Here is a 27,952-nt window from a genome sequence, read left to right on the forward strand (position 1 = left end):
CATTCTAGTGTTGTTGTTAAGTGCTGTCGAACTGAGCACAATTCATAGCGACCCTATGAACCAAAGATCTGACCCTGTTCTATAACTATCATCATTTCTCTAACATTCGTAGAGTTTCCAAATGCCTGTTGTTTAGGAAGCAGATGCCAATCCTGCTTCCAAGCCAGTCTTAATCTGGGAGCTCCACCAAACACTGTCTGCCATGGGTAACCATTATGGCATTTGACACATCAGTGGCACAGCATTAGCATCACAGCAACCACGAGTTACCTCAGTGCAGCAAACTGGCAGAGCAGTGCTGTACTGAAGAATAGAAGAATAATATAATAATAATAATAGAAGAATGTTAGTCCCAAACACAATTAACACCAGGCCTGAGGGCCCAACTGACTTTTGAAAAAGCTCACTCACCCGGTCTGACTGACTAAAATAAGAGGCTCCAGCCCACAGATGATTGTTAGCTAAGACCAGTACATCCAATCAGTTCACACATGATCAAAAATAGTGAATTAGACACAGGGAAATCCACATCACAGAAAGAGCATGCCGCCCAGACTGCCTGATACCCCAGTGGCCACCTTCCCTTCTTGGTTAGTAATTTTAATTAATACATGACTGCCCAGCTAATGGGAGTACTGATCACTTTCTCTTGACACATGGGGGACGTAGAGACTATGTCCTTCTTGTTCCTCTTCTCATTTGCTGGAATACAGGGGAAGCATGGAGTACTTTCGACCACATCAATGAGGGTAAGCGAGACCATAGGAAGGACAGCGAAGGACAGAAAGAGCCTCGGCCCTGTCTGCTTCACAGAGTAGAGCTGTCACACCTGCTCAGACACGAAACAGACTTTCAAAGCCACTATTTTTGGACAAATAGGTCTTGAATCAAGCGTACCCACAATATGCCTGAGAAGCTCGGACTGCAAGATTTTGTTCATGTATTTTGGGAAACTTACAAACCTAAAAAAAAACAAATCCTAGAATTGTTCTGTTGTTCACAAGCAGCCTCAGCAGCTATTCTTTGTCTTTTTCTTTTTGTTGTTATAAATATTTCTATCATCCAACTTTTGCCAATTCAACTTTTAACTTTAGACAACAGTGACAATCATCACCTTAACCAATGCAGTCTTCCCATGGCCATTAACCCTCTCCCTGCTCCCGCATGCCCCTGGCAGGGAGCTCGGGTGGCACAATCTAGAAGGAGATGCACTGCTAACACAAAGGCAGCACTTCTCCGATGGTTCGATTCCACCAGCAGCTCTGGGGAAAGAGATGGGTGATCTCCTCCTGTGTGATTTATAGTTTCCAAAAACTCACTAGGGGGGTCAGTTATGGGTCAGTTTTGACTCTCTGTAATGAGCTGAGTCACACACTTGGAAATCACCACTAAACTTTGCTTTCTAGACATCTATCTTTTCTGATATTTTTATATAAGTGATTATTAAACCAGCTTTTTAGGCAAAAAGAGGTTTTTGTTCTTTGAACTTAAATACTAGCATATGTGAAATGAATGCGTTATTAACTGGCCAAAAGAAATCTCCTAAAAGGAAAAAAGCTGACGTTTCTAATTAGGTCTACAGTTCTTCAAATTTCTAGGAAGTCAGGCTGCTGATATGACGTAACGGAAGCATTTTACAGCCATTCTTTTAGAACTAAAACACATTAGTGATGGTAAGAAGACATTTTAGACAAAAAGGTGCCCTGGGCTCTCAGGGTACCCGCTGCAGAGATGAATGGTCTCTGAGGGTTTCTGGAAAAACAGACAAGTGACGGCAGGCCAATGTTCATCACACTGGTGCTGCATGCAGCTGATTCACTGAGTGCTCAGTGGAAAGGGGGCTCTGTGGTCAAAGAAGTGCTGCACCCGACACCCTGTTTTAGACAGTCATGGTGGACATGTGTACATCAGGGGCCCTGAGACGTCAGGGTGGACATTTGTACAGCAGGGGCCCTGAGAAGTCCTGAAGCACAGATACCTACTTATTTGGGCTCATTTTTGATTATTTAAGCACAAAAAGGTTTCCCCACTACAGCATCCATTGAGTTCCCGGATGAGGCACAAGTTAAAATGCTCCACTGCTGACTGAAAGGCTGGAAGTTGGTATCTGTCCAGAGGGGCCTTGCAAGAAAGTCTTGGCATCTACTGCCATAAAACCAGCCACTCACAACCCTATGGGACATGGTTTTACTCGGACTCAGACTGAGTCAGTAAGAGTCAGAACTGCCTCAATGATAATCTTTGGTTAAAAAACACAACGCACAACATGTATTAAGAGGGAGTGGGCCAAGAATAAAAAATATACATAGGCTGCTAGAAGACTAAACAAATCTATCGTGGAAGAATGGCAGCCTTGGAGTCACAGATGGTGAGACTTTGTCTCATGTCCATCGGACATGCTCTCAGTGGGAACTGGCCACGGGAGAAGGACACCATGCTTGGCAAAGCAGAAGGTTGGCACAAAACAGGAAGCCCCTCAAAGAGATGGCCTGAGACAGTGGCTGAAACAGGACATTTAAACACAGCACCGACCATGCGGGTGGCGGTGTTTTGTTCTGTTGTGCATAAGGTTGCTATGAGTTGATGTGAGTCAATGGCACCTAACAATCAGAGCCACATTAGCACGTGCTGCAAGGGCGATACTGGGAACACTTCAGTTACAAACCAAACCATTGTCCCAGGATGATAGGTTCTGCTCCTCATCTTTTTAGCCCATCTCCATGTAGATGCCATGGAGACAGGGGCTAAACAACAGACAGTAATTAATTATTTAATGTTCTGGGCTTTCAGGGAGATGAGGCGTCTGCTGCTTGATGCGTTAATAACAACAGGGTTCTAAGCTGGCCTTTCGAGAGAGCTCATCTACCCTTCTGGAAAAGAAGGGGAAAATGTACTGTGTGGACCACTGGTGACTCAGAGCTGACACATGTGGTTCAAAAGCCCCAGGGCTTGAATATTTTAATATCAGGAAAGCAAGAAAAGACTCCAGGAAAAGGCAGAACAATTCGAGAGCCCCTGTGATATTTCCCGACTGATGCTTTTTATGGCTTCTTGCTATCAAGCCAGAGCTTACATAACACAACGTAAGTCAGAGCGGGCAGCCGGGAGAAGGAGGACCGCCGGTGATTATGACAGTAAGTGAAATGTCCACAACTCTAGGGAAGCACCTTGCTTTGGTTGTCTTAAAAGACCCTGTGGCCAGTTACAACATGCCAGTGAAAAAGAGCCCATTTAGTCAACTACATCAGTGATCTGGGAATGAGAGAATCGTCCCAGGATCCCTGGGGCCCTGACTGCCTTCTCAACACTTCTCAGAGCTGCCCCTTCCTCTCTACAGACAATCCCTGCCGTGTAGTCATCGCCTGCTTCTTCTCAAGCACCACCTTGTCCATGGGTCCAACTCTTTCTCACACTCCCCAGGCGTTCTCTAACCACAAGACTCTGCCTCACCACTTTGCCCAAAGTCTTTGTCATTTACTTTGCTGAGGAAGCTAACGTCAATCAAATTAAGCTATGGACCTGGAACCAGAACCTTGGTCACTGAATGCTGAAGCAGAAGCCAATATAAAGAAATCAACTTAGCAACTGTAGGAAATTGTGTCTGCACATGTAAACTCTTGCACGTAAGCGATTCAGCCACACCACCATGTCCTGTCATGATTTTCAGAGGTCACTGCTTGAATACATCATCCTCAACACTTGACATTTCAAGGAGAAAACACAACCACTTGCCTACGATGAGCCAGTCAGCAATGGTAAATAACAGCTGTGATACTACAGCCTTAAAATGCAACCCCCCAGGCCAGAGGAGGAACACATCCATATTCCCAGTGGAATTCTAATTCCCCTTTCAGGGGAGTTGCATTGTATTCAACATACCACACTGGTGTTATGCTAAGATAAATGGCACATGTCAAAATCTAGGGCCTTGATGTGCAAATTAATCCAGAAATTCTAAATAAACTGACATGGACCAAAAGAAGTGTTATACTCTGAAAATTAAAATTGGGAAATGGAGAGGAAACAGGTATGTGCTGTTTGGAATTACTTCTGAGATGATTAAAAAGAAGGGGAACAATGCCATTCAGTGTCAAAATGAAATGACCACGTCAGGTCATGTAGATCAGCACCCAAGCAACTTACTGCCTCTGAAAACCTGCTGGAGGGTCAGCTCTGCGTCAGTGCCCACTACAGCACACACCACCAGAAGCAGCAACAATATTACCTCATTTTCATTTATGCCACCCAAGTAATTATAAGGGGAGAAGCCTCGGGACTAGATGTTTACATGTTTCAGTCCATCGATTTTAGATAATATCCAACCATCATGGTCCCCGAAGGAGTCTCAAATTGCTCATGAGAGGAGAAGCTATGATTTTCCCTTCTAAATGAAACAGTGGAAAAGAATCCAGTTTTTCTTTTGAGTAAGTAGAAAATAAAACTGAGTGAGACAGCTATATTGGACTTTGTAAGCACACTGAAATTTTAACTTAAAAGGGTCTTTTTCTCTATTTCAAGACATAACTAAACAAGAGATGAAACTAAGTGGTAACTACTGAGAGAGAAAATAAAGAATGCACCTGGTGCTATGACAGCCCCCCAAAAGACAGGACCCCCCTCTCAGCAGGCCTTAGGGGCAAGCAGGCTTTAGATTAGAATGCTGGTTTTAATGCTAGAAGTAAACAATAGAAGTTACCAGCAAAAGTAACACAAGATCACTGGGTCTCTCTCTACGTTGGTATCAAGAAATGTCTCAGTCTGGTTGGTTCAAGAATGACAACTTTAACAAAAAATGTGGTAAACAGGTGACAATAATTTTATTTCTCTTTTAAAAAAAGAAAAACTTCGCATCACCAACCAAATAATTTTTAGTAGTAAATAAATCTTCATTTCAAGCCATGTGCTTTTCGAACTGCAGTGCAGCTTCTTACCACTGGGCCACCAGAGCTCCTACTTATTACACCAAACCTCAGTAATTCAGATTATAGCCCATGAAAAGAGAATCGGGGTGAGAAAGAATTAAATTTGTCTGCAAACCAATTTCTAGTTGACTGTGACATCTTTTTGCCTGCCCAGGGCCTATATCCCCTTCTTCCAGAAGAGTCTCTGGGTTTGTTTTGAATTATCATCCATATTTGTTATCGCTGGTGGCCTAGTGGCAAGAAGCTGCACTACAATCACGAAGGCACTGGGTTTGAGGTCAACAGCTACTCTGCAGAATAAGGAAGGGACGTTTCCTTCCGTGTGATTAACTGCATCTTTAAGCCCACTGGAGGATCTGCTATGGGTTGGTTCTGACTCAATGGTATTCAACAACAACAACAACAACAACAACAGCAACAACAACAAGCTATCATTCTGTCATTTCGTCAAGCTTGTTTTCTGGTGTCTTAGTTGACTGCGATTTGCCGAGTCTTCCATTTTATCAGAAGTTCCCTGAGGTCTTTTTTGATAGCTGGTCCTTATGCCTCGGGTATAGTTTTGATGTGTCCATCTGGGAAGCTGCCTGGCCTTGCCTTGGCCAAGAAAAATGACAGGGACTCAAATATACCCACAGACACTTCTCCCTGGAACAGGGCTCTCTGAGCACATGAGGTGGCTGTGAGGTGGAACCTCGATTCCAGGCTGGCTCCATCAGTTCCCAAAGTCGATCTTTTAAAGACCTGTATACAAAGCAGGATTTTGTGCACCCCTGCCCAGAGTTAAAGCAGAGTATAACATAACCAAATCACGGTACAAAAAGAGCTTCATCTAATACCTTCTTGCTTCCTGCTAGTACATATGTCAGTGTAGTTTTATCTGAGGATAGAATTATGAGGTAGAAGGTTCTATTCCTGTAAGAAAAGCGATTAAATTGCTCTCATTTAAAGTCAAAGAGATGAGCTTTCAGTCAGAAGGCCAAACTGCAGATAAACTCACAGTAAAACCTGGGGCAAGTGATTGAATATTTTCGGAACTCTTTTTAAAAATCATCATGTTTTAAGTTTTAAAAACCGAAAATAAGGCTGAGAGGCTAAACAAATCACGTAGGGTGACATATGGGGAAAGACCCTGAATTCTATGAACATAAGGTGGTAATCTTCCTGTCTTCATCTTAATGTGTCGCCTCACCTGTGCCAGGGACAAGGGCGTTCCGGAAGACTTCCTTCAGAGAGCTGAGCCCGTGGAGGAGTCTGTGGCTGGGAGAGATGGCCACATGGGAAGTGCCGTAAATGGCCTCTGGGGTGGCTGTGTAGGCGGTCAGCTTCTCAGCTGTGGCCTGCCCGTCGACCTAGGAAGAAGGCAGAGTCACCTCACTGCTCAGTGCTTCCTCTGGGATGTCCTGCTCCCCCCACCCCCTGAATCCCATTCTCAACAGTGGGGATAAATTCTGCCACCAGACCGTGGGGTGTTGGGGACCAAGCTCGTGCTTGGCAGGGCCAGACAAGGACAGGAGAGAAAAAAAGAATTGCTGTTTCTCTCAGAATCTCTCCCGGGGCCCCAGTGCCCACCATCAGGTGTGCTTTGTCTGGAAAGATGTCTGTCCAGTTTTCCTGGTTCCTTAGTTCATAAATCAAAATAATCCTTAATATTCTATGTCTGTTCTGAGAAAGGAGCGTGTACTTCCCTCAAGGATTGAGAACTATATTAAAACACAGAGGCATCTACTTTCCTAACCAGAGTGGCTGATGTTCTCTTCGTTTTAAAGAGAAAGGAGAGAGAGCAGCTTGAGTTGAGCTCACCACCGGGCATGTCTAGGGCAGGTTAAAATGCCTTCTATGAGGAGCTGGGCACGAGGCATCCACTGAGTGCCAATTGTGTCCTTTGCACAGGTCAGAGAAGAGCTCTCCTTCCTTCATGCATCTGCTCAACCACATAACAAAGAATCCCAATGGCGTGAAGGCACTCCGGGCCTAGAGTTGAAAGATCATTCACAGCCATGGCCCAAGAGCTGATGAGAAGCCACCTAGGGGTCAGTCTTGGGGCCACCACACAAAGCCACAGGTTTGCCCTGCACGACTCAGACTGCTTCCTCTCCAGAGACAGCAGGCTGCCTCATTATCAGGCTGGTTCGGGGGGTGGGGTGGTAATTAATAATAAAATGGAAGAGAGAGTTTAGAAGACATTCCAAGTTCAACAGTCAAGTGGCTCAGAGACTCATCTAGTTAAGGAGCAAATTAGGGGCACATGAGGCAATCAAAAGGGAAGGCCTTGCCTGAGTTTCAACAAAATCAGGGCTGCACAGCCTTTCAGAACTCTCGTGACCCTCTTAGGAAAATGTTCAGAGGAAAAGCGCAGGCCAGCTTTGCATCTGAAAGCACACGTTTCCTGGCCGTGGGTTTGTTTTGTTTGCAGCTGGAGTGAGAGGATTTACTTGTGCGAGGGGATGCCGTGAGTCTCAGGGACAAGCACCAGGTGTCCAGTGTCTACCAGGCACGCTAACGAACACTTGGGTTGTGGGAGAGAAGAATCTAGAAGCTCGGGTCAGTTTTCTCTCCTGGATGCTGCTTTGCTGTAATGGTTTTGACCAGGACTAAAGTTGGGGATGGGTTTGGATTACCTAAAACACGAGTGAAGAGACAGTAGTAGAACAAGTTTCTAGTTAGCAGAGACAAAGAGAAGCGTTTCTAGGGCACATTCCAGAGGAGACGGGCCATGCCTAGTGGCCTTTCAGCAGTGTTTTACAGCAAGTCACCTCCTCTGAAGCCTGGCCAACCACGCAATCGTTAATAACGGAAAGTCTCGTTTTGAGGTTGTGCCATAATTGGCCTCCACTTGCTTAGCTTGTCACCTGTTTTGTGACACGGGCTCCTTTGAAAATATCACGAGCACTTGGGGAACACTCTGCAGGAAACTGCCCACACAATCTCAGTGAGTTCACGGGCCCCTAGAAGGCATCTAGACACACACCTCAGCTTCTACACGACTGCACTGTCTAGTATGGGAGCCAGTAACATGGCGTGGCTACGGAACACTTCAAATGTGCTCGTACTCCCAATGTGCTCGTACTCTCTAAGCTTTCTCAAGGATTTCCCATATCAACCCCATCTTTAAATGATAGTATTTCAGATAGACTGAGTTAACCAAAAGGTTATGAAAATGCAGGTCACATATTCTTTAAATTTTAAAAAATGTGGCTACCAGAAAATTTTAAATGACCTAAGTGGCTCCAGCATCTTTCTATGGGATAGTGAGGTAACAGAGTCCCACACGGCTGCTCTGTTCAATGAGATCCAAAAACGTCACAGGAGAGTTTGGAGACTTAATCGATGGGGACATTATTGGGTGGTCACCTTTAATGCGAAGTCCAGATGGCAGCCTGCACAGTCCCCAATCCAGTGGGCCTGCATGCCTTTGACTCCATACCAGTCTGGAAGGTCTGCCAAGGAGTCCTGCAAGGCCTGTGGGGATCAAAGAACAGAGAATTGGAAACACAAGACAGTCAAGCAAATGATTTGGGGCTTGGAAACAGGGAGCTCTGGTGGCCTAGTGGTAAGGAGCTGCACAGTCATCCCAAAGGCATATGGTTCGAAACCACCAGATGTTTTGCATGAGAAAGATGGCTAATCTCCTTCCATGTGATTAAACTGACTCTGAAAACCTACTGCAGGGTCAGCTATGAGTCGATTCCAAAGCTGCCCTACAGTCCTGAAGGCAGGTGGTTCGAGGCCACCAGCTGCTCCATGGGAGAAGGATGGGCAGTCTCCTTCTGTGTGATCAACGGCCTCTGAAAACCTGCCAGAGGGTCAGCTATGAGTCAGTTCCGACTCTATGGTACACAACAACAATAAGGTAGGAAAGGGAACAGTGTGGTTCAGTCGTAGAATTCTCGCCTGCCATGCTGGAGGTCGCTGTGGGTTCCTGCTCAACGCACCTCGAGTGCAGCCGCAGCCACCACCCAACTACCAAAGTGGAGCTTTAGACCAAGGCAAACTAGAGAGAACTCAAGATCTACATCTGAAAACCTTGTGGATCTGAAGGGTCTGTGTCCCAGGCAATCACGGGCTGGGAGGAGCAGGCAGCATTCCCTCCCACTGTCCTGCCACGGCTCAGAGGCCGAGGAGAAAGCAGGCAGCAGTGGAAGCAACAAGGGGGGAAGAGAAGAGACACTACAGAGGTCCAGGGTTTCACCTTTTCATCTTCTCGCCACGTCAGAGTCTGACAACGCTTAGAAACATGTACTCATCATGATACAATCCAGTGAGACAGGCTTGACCTATTTCTCTTTCCTAATGAGCCTCACGTTTCAAGGAAGGAAGAACATTAGCAAGGAAAAAAAAACCAAAACCAATCTCTTAGGTGAATAGGTTTAGCACATTCTTGGAACTGAATAAAAGACGCTCAAGCTCATAAATTTTGGTATTCCAGGAGAAGCCATTCATGGAGGTTCTCTAACTCCACCATATCATGTATTAAAATAACAGGAAACTCACAAAACCTCATTGCTACTGAATCAATTATGACTCTTACTGGTCCTACAAGACAGAGGATTGCCCTAGAGTTTCCAAAGCTGTACATTTTTATGGAAGCAGCCTGCCTCATCTTTCTCGTGGCTGGTGAACTTGAACCAACAACCATTCCACAACAGCTTACCCCTTAGCCCACGATGCCACTGAAGCACCTTTCATGTCAAGTACACCCACTGCCAATGCAAAGGTCCATGGTGCACAGATGTTGTTATGTGCAGTTGAGTCTGAGCTGATTCATAGCTGACCCCGCCACCAGATGGGATTTCAGAGGCTGTAAATCACAAAGGAGGAGACTGCTCATCTCTCTCTCTCTCTCTCTCTCGCTCTCTCTCTCTCATGAAGCAGCTGGAGGATTTGAAGCATTGTCCTTGGCTGGTAGCACAGCTCCTTACCACTAGGCCACCAGAGCTCCCTCTCCGGATAGCCTTAAAACCAAGGAAAAAGGTATACCCCTGCTGTCAGTTTTAACTCACAGCATCCTTATAAGGAGAATAAAACTCCGCTACAGGGTTTCTGGGACGATAATAAATCCACATGGACGCATATCGCTTCATCTCTCCTGTGGAGCAGCTGGCCGGTTTGAACCACTAACGTTTTCGTTAGCAGTCTAATGCATCACCCATTCCTCCACCGGGATTGTCTAGATTGTTTTAAGGCAGTATGAAATCTTAATTCATCAACAGAAACTTATATTCCATATGCAATTTAAGTGACTTGGTTGGATACTAATTCTTCAGGATTTACTGCATATAGAAAAGAGTACACAGAACACCCTGCTAACGAGAACATTTATTTGATTGAAAGAGCCTGTTCTCTAACTCTTTCAGACAAACAGCAGCTCTCCTTTCCCTTCTTGGTGACATAAATAGAACATGAACTCGCAGAGTTATATATGCACATAATGATTGAAGAACTGTGTGAAGACAGGATTAGCGAGCATGGAAGGAGTCTCTGTTGCTGGCAGCACAGACTTGAAAAGCCGAACAACTCATTACACTGCGACCCAGGGGTTAATGCGAGTTCTGGGATGCAGTCCTTGTAACATTGTCTAAAGATGAAGATGAAATGAAAATTGAATCAGCTGGTAGAAATTGCAACACATAGTTGATCTTGAATGAGGTTTTCCTAGAAGTTGATTCTTTCAAAGAAGCCAGCTGCTTTAGAACGTTGGAAAATGACAGGTAGCATTTAAATTAGAAATAGATCTTGTACCAAAGTGCCCACCTACTCTACTCTACTCATAAAGTGACCACTGAACGCCTGCAGAAAAAGACACTGTGTTTGGTGTCATAAAAGGCGCCAGGGACTGAGAACACACAGGAATGTCCAAACACTTGGATGTCCAACTGTCCCACCACTTGGTATTCAATCAGCAAACCCCAGGAAACCCTGGAGGCCAGAGTAACCCTTTGACAGATACACTGTAACAAAGAGAGTGGGATGAAAGGGTAACCTGCAATTTAAATAAGGCATTTACAAACTCACTCTCATTGCCCTGGGTTGGAACCAACTCTCAGCTGACCCTCCACTGTGTTTCTGAGGCTGTTTGGTGCACAGAAGGAGATTGTCCATCTTTTTCCACACAGAGAAACTGGTGGATTCGAACTGCTGGAGAGCATGGCCTTCGGGTTAGCAGCACAACTGTCTATGGACTGTCATACACCACCAGAGCTCTCACACAACAGCACGATTCCAAAAGTATTATCTCTACCTCCTGGATAAGGAAATGTGCTTTAAAAAAAAAGTGTCCTAAAATGACCCCAACACGCATGCTGTGGAGCTGCAGAAGCGGCATTTGAAGTGAGGGTGAGTGACCTCAAAACCCAGATTCATACCTAGACAACAACTGTTTTTTCAATTGTATTTAATACTAATATTCAGCTCGCCTCTATCAGCAATTCTGATAGCTTGACTAATACTGAAACCATTCTCTAACTTAGAAGCGAAACTTATTAGAGAGTTGCTTCTGTTCTTTTACTTAATTCACAGAAGGAACAAGACTGAATTTCTCATCAAAATCTGTCCTCTGTCTGAAGACACCAACGCCCAGGAAAATCTGGTTCTCTGTTAACATCCTTTAGCTGATCAGAGGGGGCCCAAACCTCGAGTTATGTGGTTATTACTCAATCCCCATTCAAGGACAAGACATCTTATTGACAATAATTTTTTTTAAAAAAATTAATTTTAATGAAAGTTTACAGAGACTTTAGATTTCCATTCATTCATTATTGCACTTTTCTCCCTGCCCACCCCTCTCCCACAATTCGCTCTTCTCTTTGAAAAGTAAAAGAAAATTTCTTTCATTGTTATACAGTCCGTCCCCCCAAGTCCACTCCACTATGCAGGTTTCATTCTGGACTCCTGTCATGACAATAATATCTAATCATATATCCCTTTTAAACAGTTTTCTCTCTCATCTGTTTCAATGCAGTATATATTATTTATTCCCTCTTTCTCAGTCTCCCCTCAATTCCAACGTGAGTCCCGTTTTACAACACTGACACTATGCAATATTTGTTCTCTGACAATAACTTTTGAGTCCAAGGACAGAGTCAACAGAATCGAGTCTTGGCTAGCCAGCAGAACTTGAAGTTCCCATCTTTCTCAGGGAGAATCCAAGATGACAATGTTTGAAAGAGGGAGACCTGCCATGTTCTACAAGTTAAAATTCCAACAATCATAGTTTCAGTACAGTCTTTTAACACTGTAGGGTGACCCAGAGGCAAAGGTGACTGGTGTAGCTGCAAGGGAATTGAGAGGCTGGGATTGTGGGTACCAACAGTATCAATGACTTAAGTAGACCATTCTGCGATAAGATCTTAACTATGGATCTGGTTCTTGGTATGACAGCTGGCTGGGCCTGTGAGTAAGACCGTCCTCCTCTGAGAAATTCCTTTTGGGCTTATGTTAACCAGAGTAACTTTACGTGCGTTACAGCCAAGTTTTGGCATTTTCCTCCCTCAGCCAATGATTGATTGGAACTACTGGCACGGTGTCTGAGTTAGCCACTCAGCTCTTTACTGTCTAAGCCACCAGAGCTCCTAATTGATATCCACGGGCTAGAAAAGTTTTCAACCTTCATATATCAATATAGAAATTATGAAACCTTGACTGTATGAAATCTATAAATTACATTCAAAAATGACCAGGGCACGTTAATAATATATTAGTAAACTAATAATTTACTTTCTGACAAAATTATGCTTCTTAGTATTTTTGAGTGATTTAAGGGCCAGCACAGGAAGTTAAACACTGAGCTGCTAACAGAAAGGTCGGTGGTACGAATGCACAGTCACTCCAAGGGAAAAGAGGAAGCAATCTGCTTGCACAAAGATTTATAACCTCGGAAGTCCTAGGGAGGAGCAGTCCTATGCAATTCTATGTGGTCATTGTGAGATCTGATGGCAGCTGTTGTGTTTTAAGGTGCCGTTGAGTCAAGTATGACCCACAGTGACCCTGTGAACGACAGGCATGAACCCTGTCCCCTCCTGTGCCATCCTCACCATCTCTAACACACGTGAGCCCAGAGCTGCAGTGGCTGTGACAATTCATCCAGCTGAAGGTGTTCCTCTCTTTCAATGATCCTCGACCTTCCCAACCAGGGTTCCCTAGCAACGTGCCCAAAGTATGATGGCAGTAGGTTTGGGGGTTTTCCTTTAGTTTTAAATGCCAATAAACCTTAAACTCGTGCACTATGAATGGTGAAAATCACTCACACAGCTTTTCCTTTCCTTTTTTTTTCTTCACGTCAGACGGGTAGTGTGCCTATGTCATAACAAGGCTTAAAGGGTGGCACATGTCATACGGAAGTATGAAGCCCCAATCATCATCGTGCTTATGAACTGGAAAAGGATCAGTTTTTCCTTTTCAAAGACCAGTGGATTCCATGTAGTGCCCAAAGAAATACATGTGTCCTCTCACTGGATCTGAGGTTTTTCCAAATCAAAACCCCCATTACATGATTTGAAGATGATCCGTACCTCTTACCCTGTCCTTCCATGTTACAGAAAATTCCACATTGACCAAATCCAATTCCAACAGCACTACCCACCCTCACCCCGCCCAGCATTACCCAGGCTAGTGTATCGGCCTTCTCATTATGCCTTTGCTTTCAGATTGAATTGTCAAGATTGCAAGACTTCTTGTAGAGGTGCTGTGCTTAAAATATTCAGATCCTTAAGAGGACAAAAGATTCAAATAGAATGAAATATGAATGTTTTGATATGCTAATTCTACAAGAGTCAGCTTTAAAACTTACCTAAAGCGATGGATATTTTTAAAATGCAAAAGGAAAGGACAAAGATAACCCAAATGAATCAACATCTTGATAATCAGCCAGTCCTTTTCAGATCCCAATTTACAGTGAACACAGTCCTCATGACTGTGTTTTGATGAACGGTATACAGAGCACTGGGGCTGTCCACCAACCGCCTTTCCCTCTCTTGATGGGTCCCGGCCACGTTTCCAACCAGAACAAGAACAGTGTGGTGAGTTTTATATGCGTGGTCCCTGCTTAGTGACTGTTCTAGGATGGTTACTTAAGAGAATCTCAACCAATGAAGTGTGTGTGTGTGCGTTGTTATATGCCACTGAGTTGCAACTGACTATAGCTGAGGCTCCAGTGGGTTTTCAGAGGCAGTTAAATCGCATGCACCTTAGTCTTGAAACGGATATCCTCGGACATCTGCATTTTAAAGAGATTCTTAATGTCATGTTATTGCTGTTGTTAGGTGCCTTTGATTAAGACTCACAGCAACACTATGAAGATCCGACCTGAGCTCTGCGCTATCCTGTGCCATCCTCGTCGTCTCTGACACACCAGGGTCCACTGCGGAAGTCACTGTGTCGACCCATTTCATTGGGGGTCTTGTCCTTTGCTGACTCTCCATCTATCCAAGTATGATGTCCAAAGTATGAAAGACAAACCTTTGCTATCACTGCCCCCCAAGGAGCCCTCTGGCTGTACTTTTTCCAAGACATATCTGTTCTTCTGGCAGTGCAAGGGATATTTAGTCTTCTTCTCCAGGACACAGGAGAGTTATACTAATAATCATGGCTACCTTGGCACACAATATTAACCATCACACAGATGTAGGGCACACTACTGCGAACATATTGATAAATACATATCGTCAGCGTATCTAGAATCATCTTCCTTTGAATAAGTTATATGGAACTGCATGTGGGGGACATGGGAAAAATTGCTGAGTTATGTGAACCTGCTCCAAGAATCGGATCAGGATAATACGATGGAGGAGAGAAGAAAAACTGTCCACATGGCATGAACACTGAATGCAGAACTTGCTCTCAGAGGGAGCTCTGGTAGTTCAGTGGGTAAGGAGTAGCTCTGACAATCCAAAGGCAAGCTTTTTGAATCCACCAGCTGCTCTGCAGGAGGAAGATGGGCCATCTCATCTCATGCAATTTATAGCCCCTGAAAACCTGCTGGAGGGTTGGCAATGAGTTGTTCCGATTCAACAGCAATTTTGTTGTTGTTGTTATGTGTTGTCGAGTTGCTTGTGATTCATAGCGACCCTGTGTACAACAACTCTGAACCTTGCCCTATCCCGAGCCAACCTTATTGTCTCTGACACACCTACCCCCATTATCCCAGTCATGAGTCAATCCATCTCATTGAGGGTCTTCCTCTCTTGTGCTGTCCCTCCATCCTCCCAAGCATGATGTCCCTTTCCAAGGACCAGTCCCTCCTTCCAACATGTCCAAAGTATGTCAGACGGAGATTCAGAATCCTTGCCTCCAAGGAACAACCTGATTTCCCCTTTTCTAAGACGAACCTGTTCTCCTAGCAGTCCATGGTGTATTCAACACTATTCTCCAGCACCACAGCTCAAAGACATCAATTCTTCTTCCATCATCCCTAGTCTTTGTCCAGCTCTCTGATGCACAGAAAGTAACTGCAAAGACCATGGCCTGGATCAGGCGCACCTTAGTCTCCAGACCAACACTGTTCTTATTCAGTACTGTGGAGACGTTCCTGACAGCAGACTTTACCACTGCAATTCATCTTTTGATTTCCTAGCTGCTGGTACCAAGAGTGTTGACTGTAGAGCCAAGCAAACTCAATCTCTTCACAATTTATCATGATGCTGCCAATTGGCCCAGTGGTAAGAATCTTTGTTTTCTTGATGTTGAGCTTCAATCCATATCGAAGGCTGCAGTCCTTGACCTTCTGCAGAAAGTGCTTCAAGCCCTCAGTTTCGGCAAGGAAGGTTGTGTCATCTGTATAACACAGGTTGTCGCTGTGTCTTCCTCCAATCCTGATGCCACATTTCTCATCGAGCCCAGCCTTCCGGAAGATCTGTTCTTCATTTAGATGGAAATGGTATGGAGATAGGACACATTCCTGGCATATACCCTCCTCAATTTGGAACAATGCAGTGTCTCCTTACTCTGTTTGCTGACTGCCTCCTGGTCCAAGTATAGGTTTCGTATAAGCACAAACCGCAGTGAGAATATAAAAACAGAAACTAGGAAAAAAACCCTCAAAACAAACAAACAAACAAACAGAACCACTGATGTGGAAGAGTTTCATAGATCAAGAATGAGAATGGATAGATCAAGGTTTAACAGATTCTGAAGAGGAAAGAAATACTGAACAAAGAATGAGAAAGAGGAGGAAAGACGTTGTCAAAGAATGTTCAGAGAGAAGGATTAGATGGATTTGTTTTTTAATCTAAACTAGGGACTTCAGTTGCTTTAAAACATGGACCCAAACACTGACCCCAGTAGGTTTCCAAGGCCGTAACTGGCAGGGGAGGGGACTACCTATCTGCTGTGGAGCCGAGACTGACTGGAACCACCAGTCTTTAGGTTAGCAGTAAAACTCTGTGAGAACGCCACCAGGGCTCCCTTTCTATATGGTCAGTCCAAAAGGCTTGTCTGAGAGCTGCTGAGTTCTCTAATGGACTCAAATTGGTAAAGTGTGTGTGTGTGTGTGTGTGTGTGTGTGTGTGTGTGTGTGTGTGTGTGTTGGTATTGTTATGTGCCACTGAGCTGAGTACAACTCATAGAGACCCTATGAACAATAGCTCTAAATCCTGCTCCATCCTGGGCCAACCTCACTGTCTCTGACACACCTGCCCCCATTGCCACAGTCACTGTGTCAATCCCTCTCATTCAGGGTCTTTCTCTCCTGCGTTAACCCTCCACCTTTCAAGCAGGATGTCTTTCTGCTAGGACTCGTCCCTCCTGGCAACATGCCCAAAGTATGTGAAACGGGGCTTTAAAATCCTAGCCTCCGAGGAGAAGCTTGGTTTCACCCTCTCCAAGATAGTCTTGTTTGTTTTCTTGGCAATCCATGGTAAGCTCAATACTCTTCTCCAGCACCACAGCTCAAACGCATTATTCTTTTGCTGTCATCCATAGTCCAGTGGTGTGTGTGTGTGTTCACACACGTGTGTATGTTCTATCGAAGAGGACATGTTAAGGGAAAGCGTGAAGCTCGGGTGCCGCCGATTATGACCAAGAACTCCAGCACTCACACTTACTCTTCTCTGTTTTCCTGACTCAGTCAACTCCATCTTTTTTTTTTTTTTTTTGCAGCAGAAATGTTCTAATTACACTAACTTTCCAGACTAGGTAACTACAGGTTCTGAACAGTCATCAACCACCCTAAGAACACAGAATCCTGAGGGTCAAATCTTCCCAAGGTCTCACCTCCTTTCCAGTGGGCTGCATTTGTTCCCTAGAGGCCACTTAAGTTGCTGCCCTGTCCCTGGGTCAGCAGGATGAGAGAGGCCATCACTGCACCCCATGGGAGATGGAGGATAATTAAATAGTTACAACAGGAAAATATGACTCACGCCGATCTGCACAGCTAGACTGTCCTTGCCTGAAAAGGCAGCTTTGTTCCAGGAAAGTCTAAGAAATGGGAGTCTTGGGGCAAACCCTAAAAGCCTTTACTGGTCTAATCAAGAAAAACATGGTACCCACAGTCCCTGAGGATGTTCTCCTTGGTTACCTTTAAGCTAGAAGCCTGTGTATAAATTAAAAACTTGCAAGACCGTAAGATCCTTCCTTCCCAAAGCACTCGGCTCTACAGGAGATGTGCACATAAATGAGGGCCTAACCATGCCATCATGCTGGGTTTTAAATAAGGAATAGAAAAATTCTAATAGTCATTACGGAAATTTTTGAAAGGTCAGAATATGATGAACAAAAAAAATAATTATGCATAATCAATTTAACCACCCAGGGAGATCATCTCACTACTCTGTTCTATATCCTTTAACCTCTACTTAGAGCCTATATTCTGCTGATTTTCAAGATGCCCAGATTTCCTATAAATTCTGAAACTAAGAAGTGCCTTATAATCAGCACTTTCTTACAAGTGATCGACAGCATTCTTTTTTCTTTGTGGAGTAGAAAATTGAAAATCAATGACGAGTCAGAGTTGATAAGATGTAGTATGGTATGTATGTGTATACTGATGTGTATGTTTTGGATAGTTTCAGATGCTGTTGAGAACCCTTTTAAACTGACAGAATTCTCAAATTATCACTGAGTTGTACAGTGTCATCGAGTTGAGTATGACACAAAGCAAACCTATGAACAACAGACCTGAACCCTGTCTTATCCTGTGCCATCCTCACAATCTCTGATATTCTTAAGCCCACTGCTGCAGTCACTGTGTCAACCGATCTGGATGAAGGTCTTCCTCTCTTTTTCCGACCCTCTACCTTTCCTTTCCAAGCATGATGTCCCTCTCTAAGGAATAGCCTCTTCCAGCAATATGTCCGAAGGATGCGAGACAAAGCTTTATCAGCTTTGCTTCCAAGCAGCATTTTGGTGTCACCTTCTCCACGACGTATCTGTTCTTCTGGCAGTCCATGAGATAGTCAGGAGTCTTTTCCAACAGAACTCAGCAGGAATCAGTTCTTCTGTCATCCTTATTCACTGTTCAGCTCTCAGATGCATAGCAAGTGATTGAAAAGGTCCTGGCCTGAATCAGGCATACCTTAGACTTCAAACTTGTATCACTGTGCTTCCTAAAATTTGGAAAGGTCCCTGACTGCAGACTTCCTCACTATAATGTCTCCTGATCTCCTGACTGGTACTGAGGGTGCTGATTAGGGATCCAAGTAAGATGAAGTTGTTGACAGTTTCAATCTCTTCTCCATCTATCATGATGTTGCCTATTTGGCCTAGTGGTGAGATTTTTTTTTTTCTTGATGCTGACATGCAGTCCAGATTGAAGGCTGTAGTCTTTGATCTTCTGCAGCACATAGGTTATTGATGAGTCTTCCTTCAATCCTGATGGAACATTCTTCCTCACAGAGTCCAGCTTCTCAAATTATTTACTCAGCATAGAGATTGGATGAGTATGGAGAGAGGATACAACTCTGATGCACACTGTTCTTAATTTCAAAGCAGGTAGTGTTCCCTTGAGAGCTCTCGTGGTCTCGTTGGCAAGAAGCTGTGCTGCAGTCTCAAAGGCGTGCAGTTTGAGGCCACCAGCCACTCTGCGGGAGGATGGGTAATCTCCTCCCGTGTGATTAAGTGCCTCTGAAAACCTGTTGGACAGTCAGCTGCGGGTTGGTTCTGACTCTAGGGTACACAACAACAACAGCAGTGTTCCCTTGCTCTGTTCATGGAACAGCTTCTTAGTTTAAATTTTGTATGAGCACAATTTAGTCCTCTGGGATTCCCATTCTTCTCAATGTTAGCCATAATTCGTTATTATCTACACAGCCAAATGCTTTTTGCATAGTAAAAAAAAAAGCAAAAATAGGCACTCTTATAGTACTCTTTGCTTTCATCCAGGATCCCTCTGACATCAGCAATGATATCCCTGGTGCCACAACCTCTTCTAAATGCAGCTTTAACTTTTGGCAGTTCTCTATTAATGTACGATCTAGCTGTTTTTGAACGATCATCAGCAGTGTTTTGCTTGCATGTGATGTTTGTGATACTGTTTGATAATTTCCAGATTCTGTTGGATCACCTATCTTGAGAGTGAGAACCAACTGTCCTCCAAATTTCCTGGCATAGACTGGTGACCATAGACTGGTCCAGGGCTGCATCTGTTAGGTGAAACAGATTTTGGCCCTCTCGATAGAGAACACTTATTCTGAGAGAACAAAGCAACCATAAAGAAATCCTAATACAATAGCAATATGTATGTATCTATTAGGGAACCTTAGTGGTGCAATGGGTTAAGAACTGGGCTGCTAACTGAACGTCTGTGGTTCACAGCTAAGGGAAAAAGACAAGGTGGTCTGCTTCTGTCAAGCCTCACAGCCTGGACACCCCATGGGGCAGTTCTGTCCACTGGAATCAACTAGGGAGCAGGGGGTGGGTCTGTATCTGCTGAGTGTTTTCTTCTTAATCAGCAGGAGCTGCCGCTCGCTGGCTTACTTTCCTGTTTGCCAAGCTGCTGGTTCAGAAGGCCCCATGGTGAGGGCAGGGTGCTGATGGGGGAGCAGCAGATACAAAAACACACAACACAACCATAGCTTGGAGAAGCTGATAAGTCAATCCTGGTAAGAGCAAACCAGACAAACTCCCATCACGGCCCTTTCACCACCTCTGACACCTCCCTGATCTCTGACTTCTCCTTCCTTCCTCATGCCCTACCTTCCAGTGATGCACCCACAAGGTCTACCCTCTCATGCCCTTCTCTGCAGGGCCTGGTTTCCTGGGGAGCTGGCCCTCAAGAGCAGGTGGAAAGATGGCTGGACTGGGCAAGTGTGGGTCACTGCTCATCCCTGGGCCTTGGGCGCTTCAATTTCCAATGAGAGGTGATTGTCTCAGTGAGTTTCAAGGAGATGTCCACCCAGGGACAGCACTCGGTCCCCTGGGAACGAGGGGAGTAAGCAGACTGCTTAAGATACAGGAACACCTTATTCCCTTCCTTTCATTTGATTTTTAAATATTGATTTTGTATTATCAGCTGCAGTGAAAGGAGGCATGACGGTATGAAGGGCACCCTGAGTTAAACGTGGGGGTTCCTGAGAGAAATGTTCTCTCCAGCTTTAAAATTCCTTTAAATGCTCCTTCTAGCTTTAAAATTCAAATGGCTCCCAAGCTAACGAGCTTCACTGGCGACCTCACACGTCCAGACACCCTTCAGTGAGGTCTAATCCACGTCCTTCCAGGCAAGGAGCCCAATGTTGTACCTTGGGAAGGAAGGAGGCCTTATGTCCCAGAAAGACCCAGCCAGGAGCTCAGAAGCGGCTCAGCGTTTAAGAGCAAGGCATAAAATCTAGTTTTGTCTTTATTTTATCCCCCAATCAAATACGAAGTTACTTACAACTTATTTTATTGTCAATATACCATGAAAAGCATGGCTCCCATTTTCCCTTCACAGTCATTTTTCAAAACTCAGAAACAAAGGTCAAAAGAAGCAACGGAAGCCTTGCTGCCAGCACCGGTGTGCCCATCCTGAGACGCCCCTTCCTGTCCCCCTCTGTCCACCGCGGGGTGGATGTGCGCAGGCGTGGTGGTCTTCCACCCCTCAGCATGGGAGGCTGTGGAGCGTGCGCAGAACTAAGTGGGGAGGTGAACCAGGTGGGCACAGAGAGTTAATCTAACAGAGACCACATGTGGGTGTGACCAGACACTGGTGGGGGACCTGCTGGAAGAGGTGACGGGAAGGACAGCCATCCCCACTGAAGGAGAGGAAACTTAAATACCTGTCTCCTCTGGAGTGTGTGACATCATCAACTTGTGACTCTCTGGCACCCACGCTGGGAACCTTCTCAGGCCAAGATCTCCCCCTTGGGCTGGTCAAGACCAGCCAGGGGCCTCCTCGTGGATGTGCCACCTTCATCCGCAGCTCGCTCCTTCAAGAGCAGCAAGGCACCTGAGACTACAGCAAGTCTTCTCATCAACTCCAGCCAGCCTTCTGCGTGGCTGGTAAGAAGTGCCAGAAACTGCCAGTCTCAAGCCTTCTACTCTCCTACTGTCTCTGCCCCTTTCTCACCCCAGTCTGTCATACCCTTCACCACTCAGAGGACTTCTGAGGGGCTGCCCTTTAGCTCCCATCACTGACCCCTGGTGCCGGCCACGGTCACCCTGAGGATTGCTGAGAGCACAGGGTGGGGGCTGGGGAAGAACAACATGCGATTCAGAACATGTTAGGAGAGTGGATCCCGAAGCCACAGGGGAATCAAGGACAGAGGTGAGAGAGATACATTACGTAAGGAGGAGTGGATTCTAACAATCAATTAGCTTTATGAGACAGGAAGTCAAACTCAGGTCCCGAGGCCCTGGAGCACAGTTTGCTGTCTCCAAAGGAAAAGACTGAGGGTGTGTGTGTGTGTGGGGGGGGGGCACAGGAAGGAGGAGCTCTGAGAGGAGAGTGCACCTGAACTCTGGCCTGAGACTCCTTCATCAGCGCTGCCTCTCCCACACCCAGTGACAGTAAAATAGTTTTTAAAAGGGACAAGGGATAATGCCCCAGAGGGACATGGTAGGGATGAGTGTGGTAATAGCTGTAAAGCCACAGGGCTTTAAAGTAAAATCCCTCAGGTAGCTAAACCATCACGATCATCATTAAATCCCCTTCCTGGTCTGCACGCTCCCGCTTCTCATCCTGCAGCCCCACAGAGAGCTGAGAGCCCGTTAGAATGCTTCTCACTCACCTGTCTTCTACTCCATCACTTGGCTTCCCCTGTCAACCTCCACTCTGCACACCCCCCAACCGTGGCCCAGTGGGCGCTCTGTTGTCCTAGGTCCTCTCTTGGGGGTCAGAGTAGGGGGCAGATCAACAAACCGCATTCATCTATTGCTTTGCCAAGTTTCCAGGACCGATCAAAGTGGTTGCTGTTATCAAGAAGCCTTCCCGGGCACCACCTGTACGTGAGGAGCCTCCATTCTGGAGCTGAGGGAGGATGTGAGAGCAAGGGCAGGAAGTCAGGTGTCAGGGACAGAGTCCAGGGGCAGGAGATACTTTCATAAGCAACCCTGGGCTCCAAGGTTGGTACACTTGGCACTGCAGAGTGCGGGTGACCTTGACTGCCCAGGAGCCCAGGCTCCTCTCCACCGCCCCAAAGCATACCTGTCGCAAACCCTGTTTTCCTTCCCTCCCTGTTTCTCCTCCGGGCCCCATATTATTTTCCACTCTTTGCAGGTAGAGATGAGAGCGATGCATTTTGGGAAAGGCACCCTTGCTTTTCACACAAGTTTGCGGGTGGCACGGGGGTGGGGGTGGGAAGAAGCATGAAAGGAGCAGGGAAATGGGGGGCATATCACCTGCATATGGCCCTCAGCAAGATGGAAGGACACAGTGACAACGAGCAAATCAGAGATGTTGAGGATGGCACCTCACAGAGCCAAGTTCAGGGTTGCTATGAGTCACGGTAGACCTGATGGCCTCTAACAACGACATGCCGAGTACATTGCCCCATCTGCTCTTCTAGCAGGAATTCCACTTAGAAATTCTCTGTTAAGCCCCAATTGCACCCCCAGCCCCCCGCCCCCCCATGTCTGGAAAGCCACCAAGCACTCCATTACAGGAATTCTGTAATTCTTTCACCACTTCTTCAGACCATAGGCACACAGACTCCTGCTCCTCGCTTCTCCCTGAACCCAGTACTCTCCTGCAGTGGATTGTGACCCCACTATGTCTACTCATGTCCATGACAATCTCTGGCGATCACCTCTAAGCTCTTTAAGAGCCTGGGCTTTTTTTCATCTATTCCTGGCACCCAGCCCATGGTCTGGACAGACACTCAATGAATACCAGGTGGTGGGATGAATGAAGCTAGAATCCAACTAAGGAAAGGTCTAGACTGCTGGTTAATGGCTCAAGCACCTAGACATGAATCCCAGTTCTGTCATTTATTACCATTGCAAGCCTCAGTTTCATCATCAGTAAAATGGGGATAAGAGCAGTCAGTACCTCTTGGTACAAGCAGTCAGGAAATCGAAAGACTAACTGTACTGGGAAAATCTGCTCAGGGGCCTCTCTAGAGTACTGAAAGGCAATGATTTCAGTCTAGAGACTAAGGTGCACCTAATCCAGGCCATGGTCTTCACAATCACTTGCTATGCATCAGAGAGCTAGACAACGACTAGGATGACAGAAGAAGAATCAAAGCCTTTGAGCAGTGGTGCTGGAGAAGAATCATGCTCATACCATGGACCACCAAGAAAACAAACAGGTCTGTCTTGGAGAGGGTAAAACCATTTCTCCTTGGAGGCTAGGATTTTGAAGCTCTGTCTTACATACTTTGGGCATGTGGCCAGGAGATACTGGTCCTTGGAGAAGGACATCATGCTTGGAAGAGTGGAGGGACAGCGCAGGAGAGGAAGACCCGGATGAGATGGGTTGATACAGTGGCTGGCGCAATGGGGGTCGGCATGTTGGAATTAGTGAGACTGGCTCAGGATAGGGAAGCCTTCAAAGATGGTGTACATTGGGTCGCAGGTGATGGACGGCGTATAACAACAACAACCCTCAAAAGACTAACGGGAGAATAAAAAAAAAAACCAACCCATCATAACCAAAGCCATTGCCATGGAGTCTTTATTCATACCATCTTATTTAACTCTCAAGAGTCACTATGAGTTATTAATAAATAAGGTGGTATAAATGAATGCCTGAACACAGATCAGATAGGAAGCGGAATGTGGGCACACTTGGTTCAAATTATGTTATTATGTGCCATCAGGTCAGAACCAACACATAGCTGAACTTTCAGGATGTTTGCAGAGACTGTAAATTGCATAGAAGGAGACTGACTGCCCATCTTTCTCCCAATGAGCAGCTGGATGGATGTGAACAGCATGGTGGTGCAGTAATTTACCACTAAGCCCCTAGAGTTCTGTAGGGTTAAATTATAGCAGCTATTAACAAGTGCTTCTAGAAAACTTGGAAAAGATAAACATTAGGGGAGCTCTGGTGGCCTAGTGGCAAGGAACTGCAATTACAATCCCAGAGGCGCACGGTTTGAATCCACCAGATGTTCTGCTGGGGAAGGAGGGACAATCTCCTCCTGTACCAGTCAGATCTGATTTGACGGTACACTCACACAAAAATAATAAAATAATAATAATAATAATAATAATAAAAAGATAAACATTAAATGAGACAGACACCCTGAGGAAGCTCAGTCCCTGTCCATTGTCACTACAGAGCAATAGTGCCTGAGGGGCTGAGGACCTGCCTCGCAGCCTTGGGGGTTAACAGGTGACAGGGGCAGGACTCAAACCCAAAGATGTGTGAGAAAGGTTCAGATGGGAAGCCGTCCTATTTGTCTCTCCTCCCAAATTCTCTTCTAGCTGTCAGGAGCTGAGGCGTTCATTAAACTTGAACCCTCTGTTTCCTCCGTGTCTCCCTCCAGCCAGCCCCCCTCCCGCCCCCCGATGCTCTCACCTCAGCAGCACTGCCCACAAGCTTCCTCCCACACATTCCTGCCAAGACTAATTCATGTTCTTCAGATACTCCTACGGCAAGTTTTCTTGCTCTCAGAGAGAGTGGCTGAAATAACTTTTAACATTTCACAAAGCAAACAATCCTGGCAAGACTGGGTGGGGGGTGAAGGGGGAAAAGAAAAATCAAACACGTCTCAGAACCGCCTTAATAAAGCATTTTTATACTGGGAGGTTCCTTGCAATGTTCGCATCAGGCACTTATCCTTAGAATGTGGAAGTGAAGTGAATGAAAAGAGGGCTCCTCCACAGGGACACGCTCCCAAACTGGCCCACCAGCTGTCCATCACAGAGGCCGCCCTCGGGGCTGCAACACCAGATGCAATACACAGCTCTGAAGAGAACTGTGGTGGGCACACATTACTGGTCATGCCCACACCCATTTCCCATTTCCCCCTAGTCCACTTTAACTATTGAAGCTAAAAATGTCAAGCCTGCTTTCCTACTCTCCCAGAAGATGGGGGTGGCCCCACAACATAACTGGGGCTACGGGGACAGCAGTGGAAATCAGCTGGAGGTTTCCAGGAAGTCACTTGCTTTCCTGATAAAAGGAAGCGGCCTCTGGCTCTGCCATTCGGCTTCCTTCGGCCTTGAATGAGGATGTGCTGCCTGAAGCAGCCACAGTCACCTTGCAACCGTGAGGTAAAAGGCAGGAAGGAAGGTTCAAGAGAATCACCACTTAGAGCCCGACTGCCATTCATGGAATAAGGATGACAGAAGAGGGGTCAATGCCTTTGAATTGAGGTGATGGAGAAGAGTACTGAGTATCACGTGGACTGCCAAAGGGCAAATACTGCATAGCGCCACTGTTGTAGAACGGGACTGACATCAGGGTTGGGGTGAGACTGAGAAAAACTGGATAACTTACGTAGACTGCATTGAAACTGATGAGGAAAAGAACAGTTTAAAAGCAATATATGATTGGGTATTATGGTCATGACAAGAGTCCAGGATGAAGGCTGCACAGTGGAGTGGACTTGGGGGGCAGCCATTGTCTACCAATGAAAGAATTTTTCTTTTACTTTTCAAAGAGAAGGGTGAACTGGTGGGGAGGGGTGGGCAGGGAGAAAAACACAACAATGAATGAATGAATGGAAATCCAAAATCTCTGTAAATGTTCATTAAAATTAATAAACTTAAAAAAACAAACAAACCCCAAAACAACAACAATAACAACGAAGTCTGTGTTGGAGGAAGTACCACCACGGTGCTCCTTAGCGGCAAGGACGTGTAACAGCACATCATGTACTTTGAGCATGTCATCAGGAGGGGTCAGTCCTTGGAAAAAGGCCAACATGCTAGGAAAGGTGGAGGGACAGTGACGGAGAAGACCCTCAGTGAGCCCCTCAAACACAGCATCTGTTAATGGGGTCGAGCGTGTAAGAGATCGTGAGGATAGGGCGAGGCTCAGATCTGTTACTCACAGGGTCGTTATAGTTGACTTGACGATAACTACGACAGCAAGGACAAGAACAACGTAGGAAAAAGGAACTTTGTACTGGTATGAGCTACTTTAATTTGAATTACCAATTATCTGCAGTTGAAAGCATTACCAACTTGACCCCCTTGTGGATCCTAATCTCTACAACAGGACATCTTCACTAATTCAAGGATGTTTCTCTTACATTCCATCTCGTGTGACCTTCTTGGAAATTTTGGACCCATTTATCCAAGAACATATTATTTGTACATTTCTATTCATATGTCCCATGGTCACTGTAAACTCTAAAGAGTCAGGATTATGCCTTGCCCAGGGTTCCCTGGAAGCTGAGACTACTGCTGTCTTAACTGTTTAAGCCAGAGCATTCCTTTACGCTACCATCTCCAGCATCTTCTCACCCAGTGAATCTGCAGAGATTTTGCCGTCAGAATATTTTCCCAGTCTACCACGTCTCTCTACTACTCCCACCTAAGTCTTAGTTGTTACGCCTAGACCATTGCAATGGCCTCTTATCTAGTCTCTTTGCGTCCACACTTTCCTTCCTCCTTAGAATCCTTGTGGTTTTTCTAGGTCCCCATGATCATGTTCAAATTCCTTCCGGCCTGAAAGCTCTTGCCCAGTGGGTCAGTCACTTCTTCAGCTCCTTCAGCCCGACACTGAGTCTCTCTTCTTGGCTCTTTCAGTTCTAGCTACTCTGCCATCTTCCAGTTTCTCCTCATAAACACTGCTGTTTTAGGAACGCTGAGCATGCTGTTCTCTTTACGAAGGAGACTTCCTTCCAGTTTTAGGGCCTTACCTAACCCTTATTCATCCACGTTTGCATCCCAAACAGTGAATTTTTCATTTCAGCAATTCAAGTTACTACCATCGAGCCAGAACCAACTCACAGCTGACCCTTGAGCACATTTTCAGAGGCTGTAAATGGCCTGGGAGGCGCTGCAGAGTTTTCCAAACAACAATCTTTCCATTTTAGGTGCCTTATTTTTCTGTTCTACATTTTCACAGATTTTTTTTTTAATTAGTTTCGCTTTCACTTCTGTGATTTTTCACCTGTTCATTCATTGGGACTATCTTTTCATTTAAGTTCCAAATACTGAAGTAACAGGAACCTGAAAGGCCTTAACCACGAATCCCAACATCCGGGTCACCCCATTGTCTATTTCTATTGTGCTCCCCCTTGGAGTATCTGTCCTTTGTTCTCCTTCTTTGCAGGTTAAGTAGTTTTTTTTCAACTACGTGCTGGACATTGCAGATGGAACTCTTCAGGGAGTCTGGAGTGAATTATTTAGTAGACGTCACAAGTTGTGTGCTGGTAGCTCCTTTTGAACCTGCCAGGTTTGGCTCTATTTCTTTTCAGTTTTTTGGGCTCTGTTTCTTATTGTTGTTAGCAGTCAAGTTGGAACCGACCCACAGCTGACCCTCCAGCAGGTTTTCGGAGGCTGTAAACCACACAGGGGGAGATCGCCCATCTTCCTTCCACAGAACAGCTGGTGGATTCGAACCTTGTACTTCCGTTTAGCAGTACAATTCCTTACCACTTTAGGGTGAGTTATTTTCATTGTTTTTTCCCCTTAGCACTAGGGGTCATCCTTACTCTTTTGTGTGTGTGTGTGTGTTACGTTTTTTTTATTATTATTATTAATTTCAATGAACATCTACAGAGATT

At 45.5% G+C, this 27,952-nt stretch overlaps 1 protein-coding gene across 1 annotated transcript in view; it reads right to left on the bottom strand.

The window, feature by feature from the left end:
- The window catches only part of LARS2 (leucyl-tRNA synthetase 2, mitochondrial), a 162,800-nt gene that overhangs the window by 60,713 nt on the left and 74,135 nt on the right, over nt 1-27,952 (bottom strand). Inside the window, exons 7-8 of the mRNA XM_006892970.1 lie at nt 8,274-8,381; nt 6,112-6,271 (exon numbers count right to left, since the gene is read on the bottom strand). Of these exons, the coding sequence (XP_006893032.1) occupies nt 6,112-6,271; nt 8,274-8,381 (268 nt within the window). The remainder of the gene's footprint in view (nt 1-6,111; nt 6,272-8,273; nt 8,382-27,952) is intronic.

This window comes from Elephantulus edwardii, unplaced genomic scaffold (genome assembly GCF_000299155.1).
Source record: "Elephantulus edwardii isolate Elephantulus edwardi_28Jun2011 unplaced genomic scaffold, EleEdw1.0 scaffold00121, whole genome shotgun sequence".
NCBI lineage: Eukaryota > Metazoa > Chordata > Mammalia > Macroscelidea > Macroscelididae > Elephantulus > Elephantulus edwardii.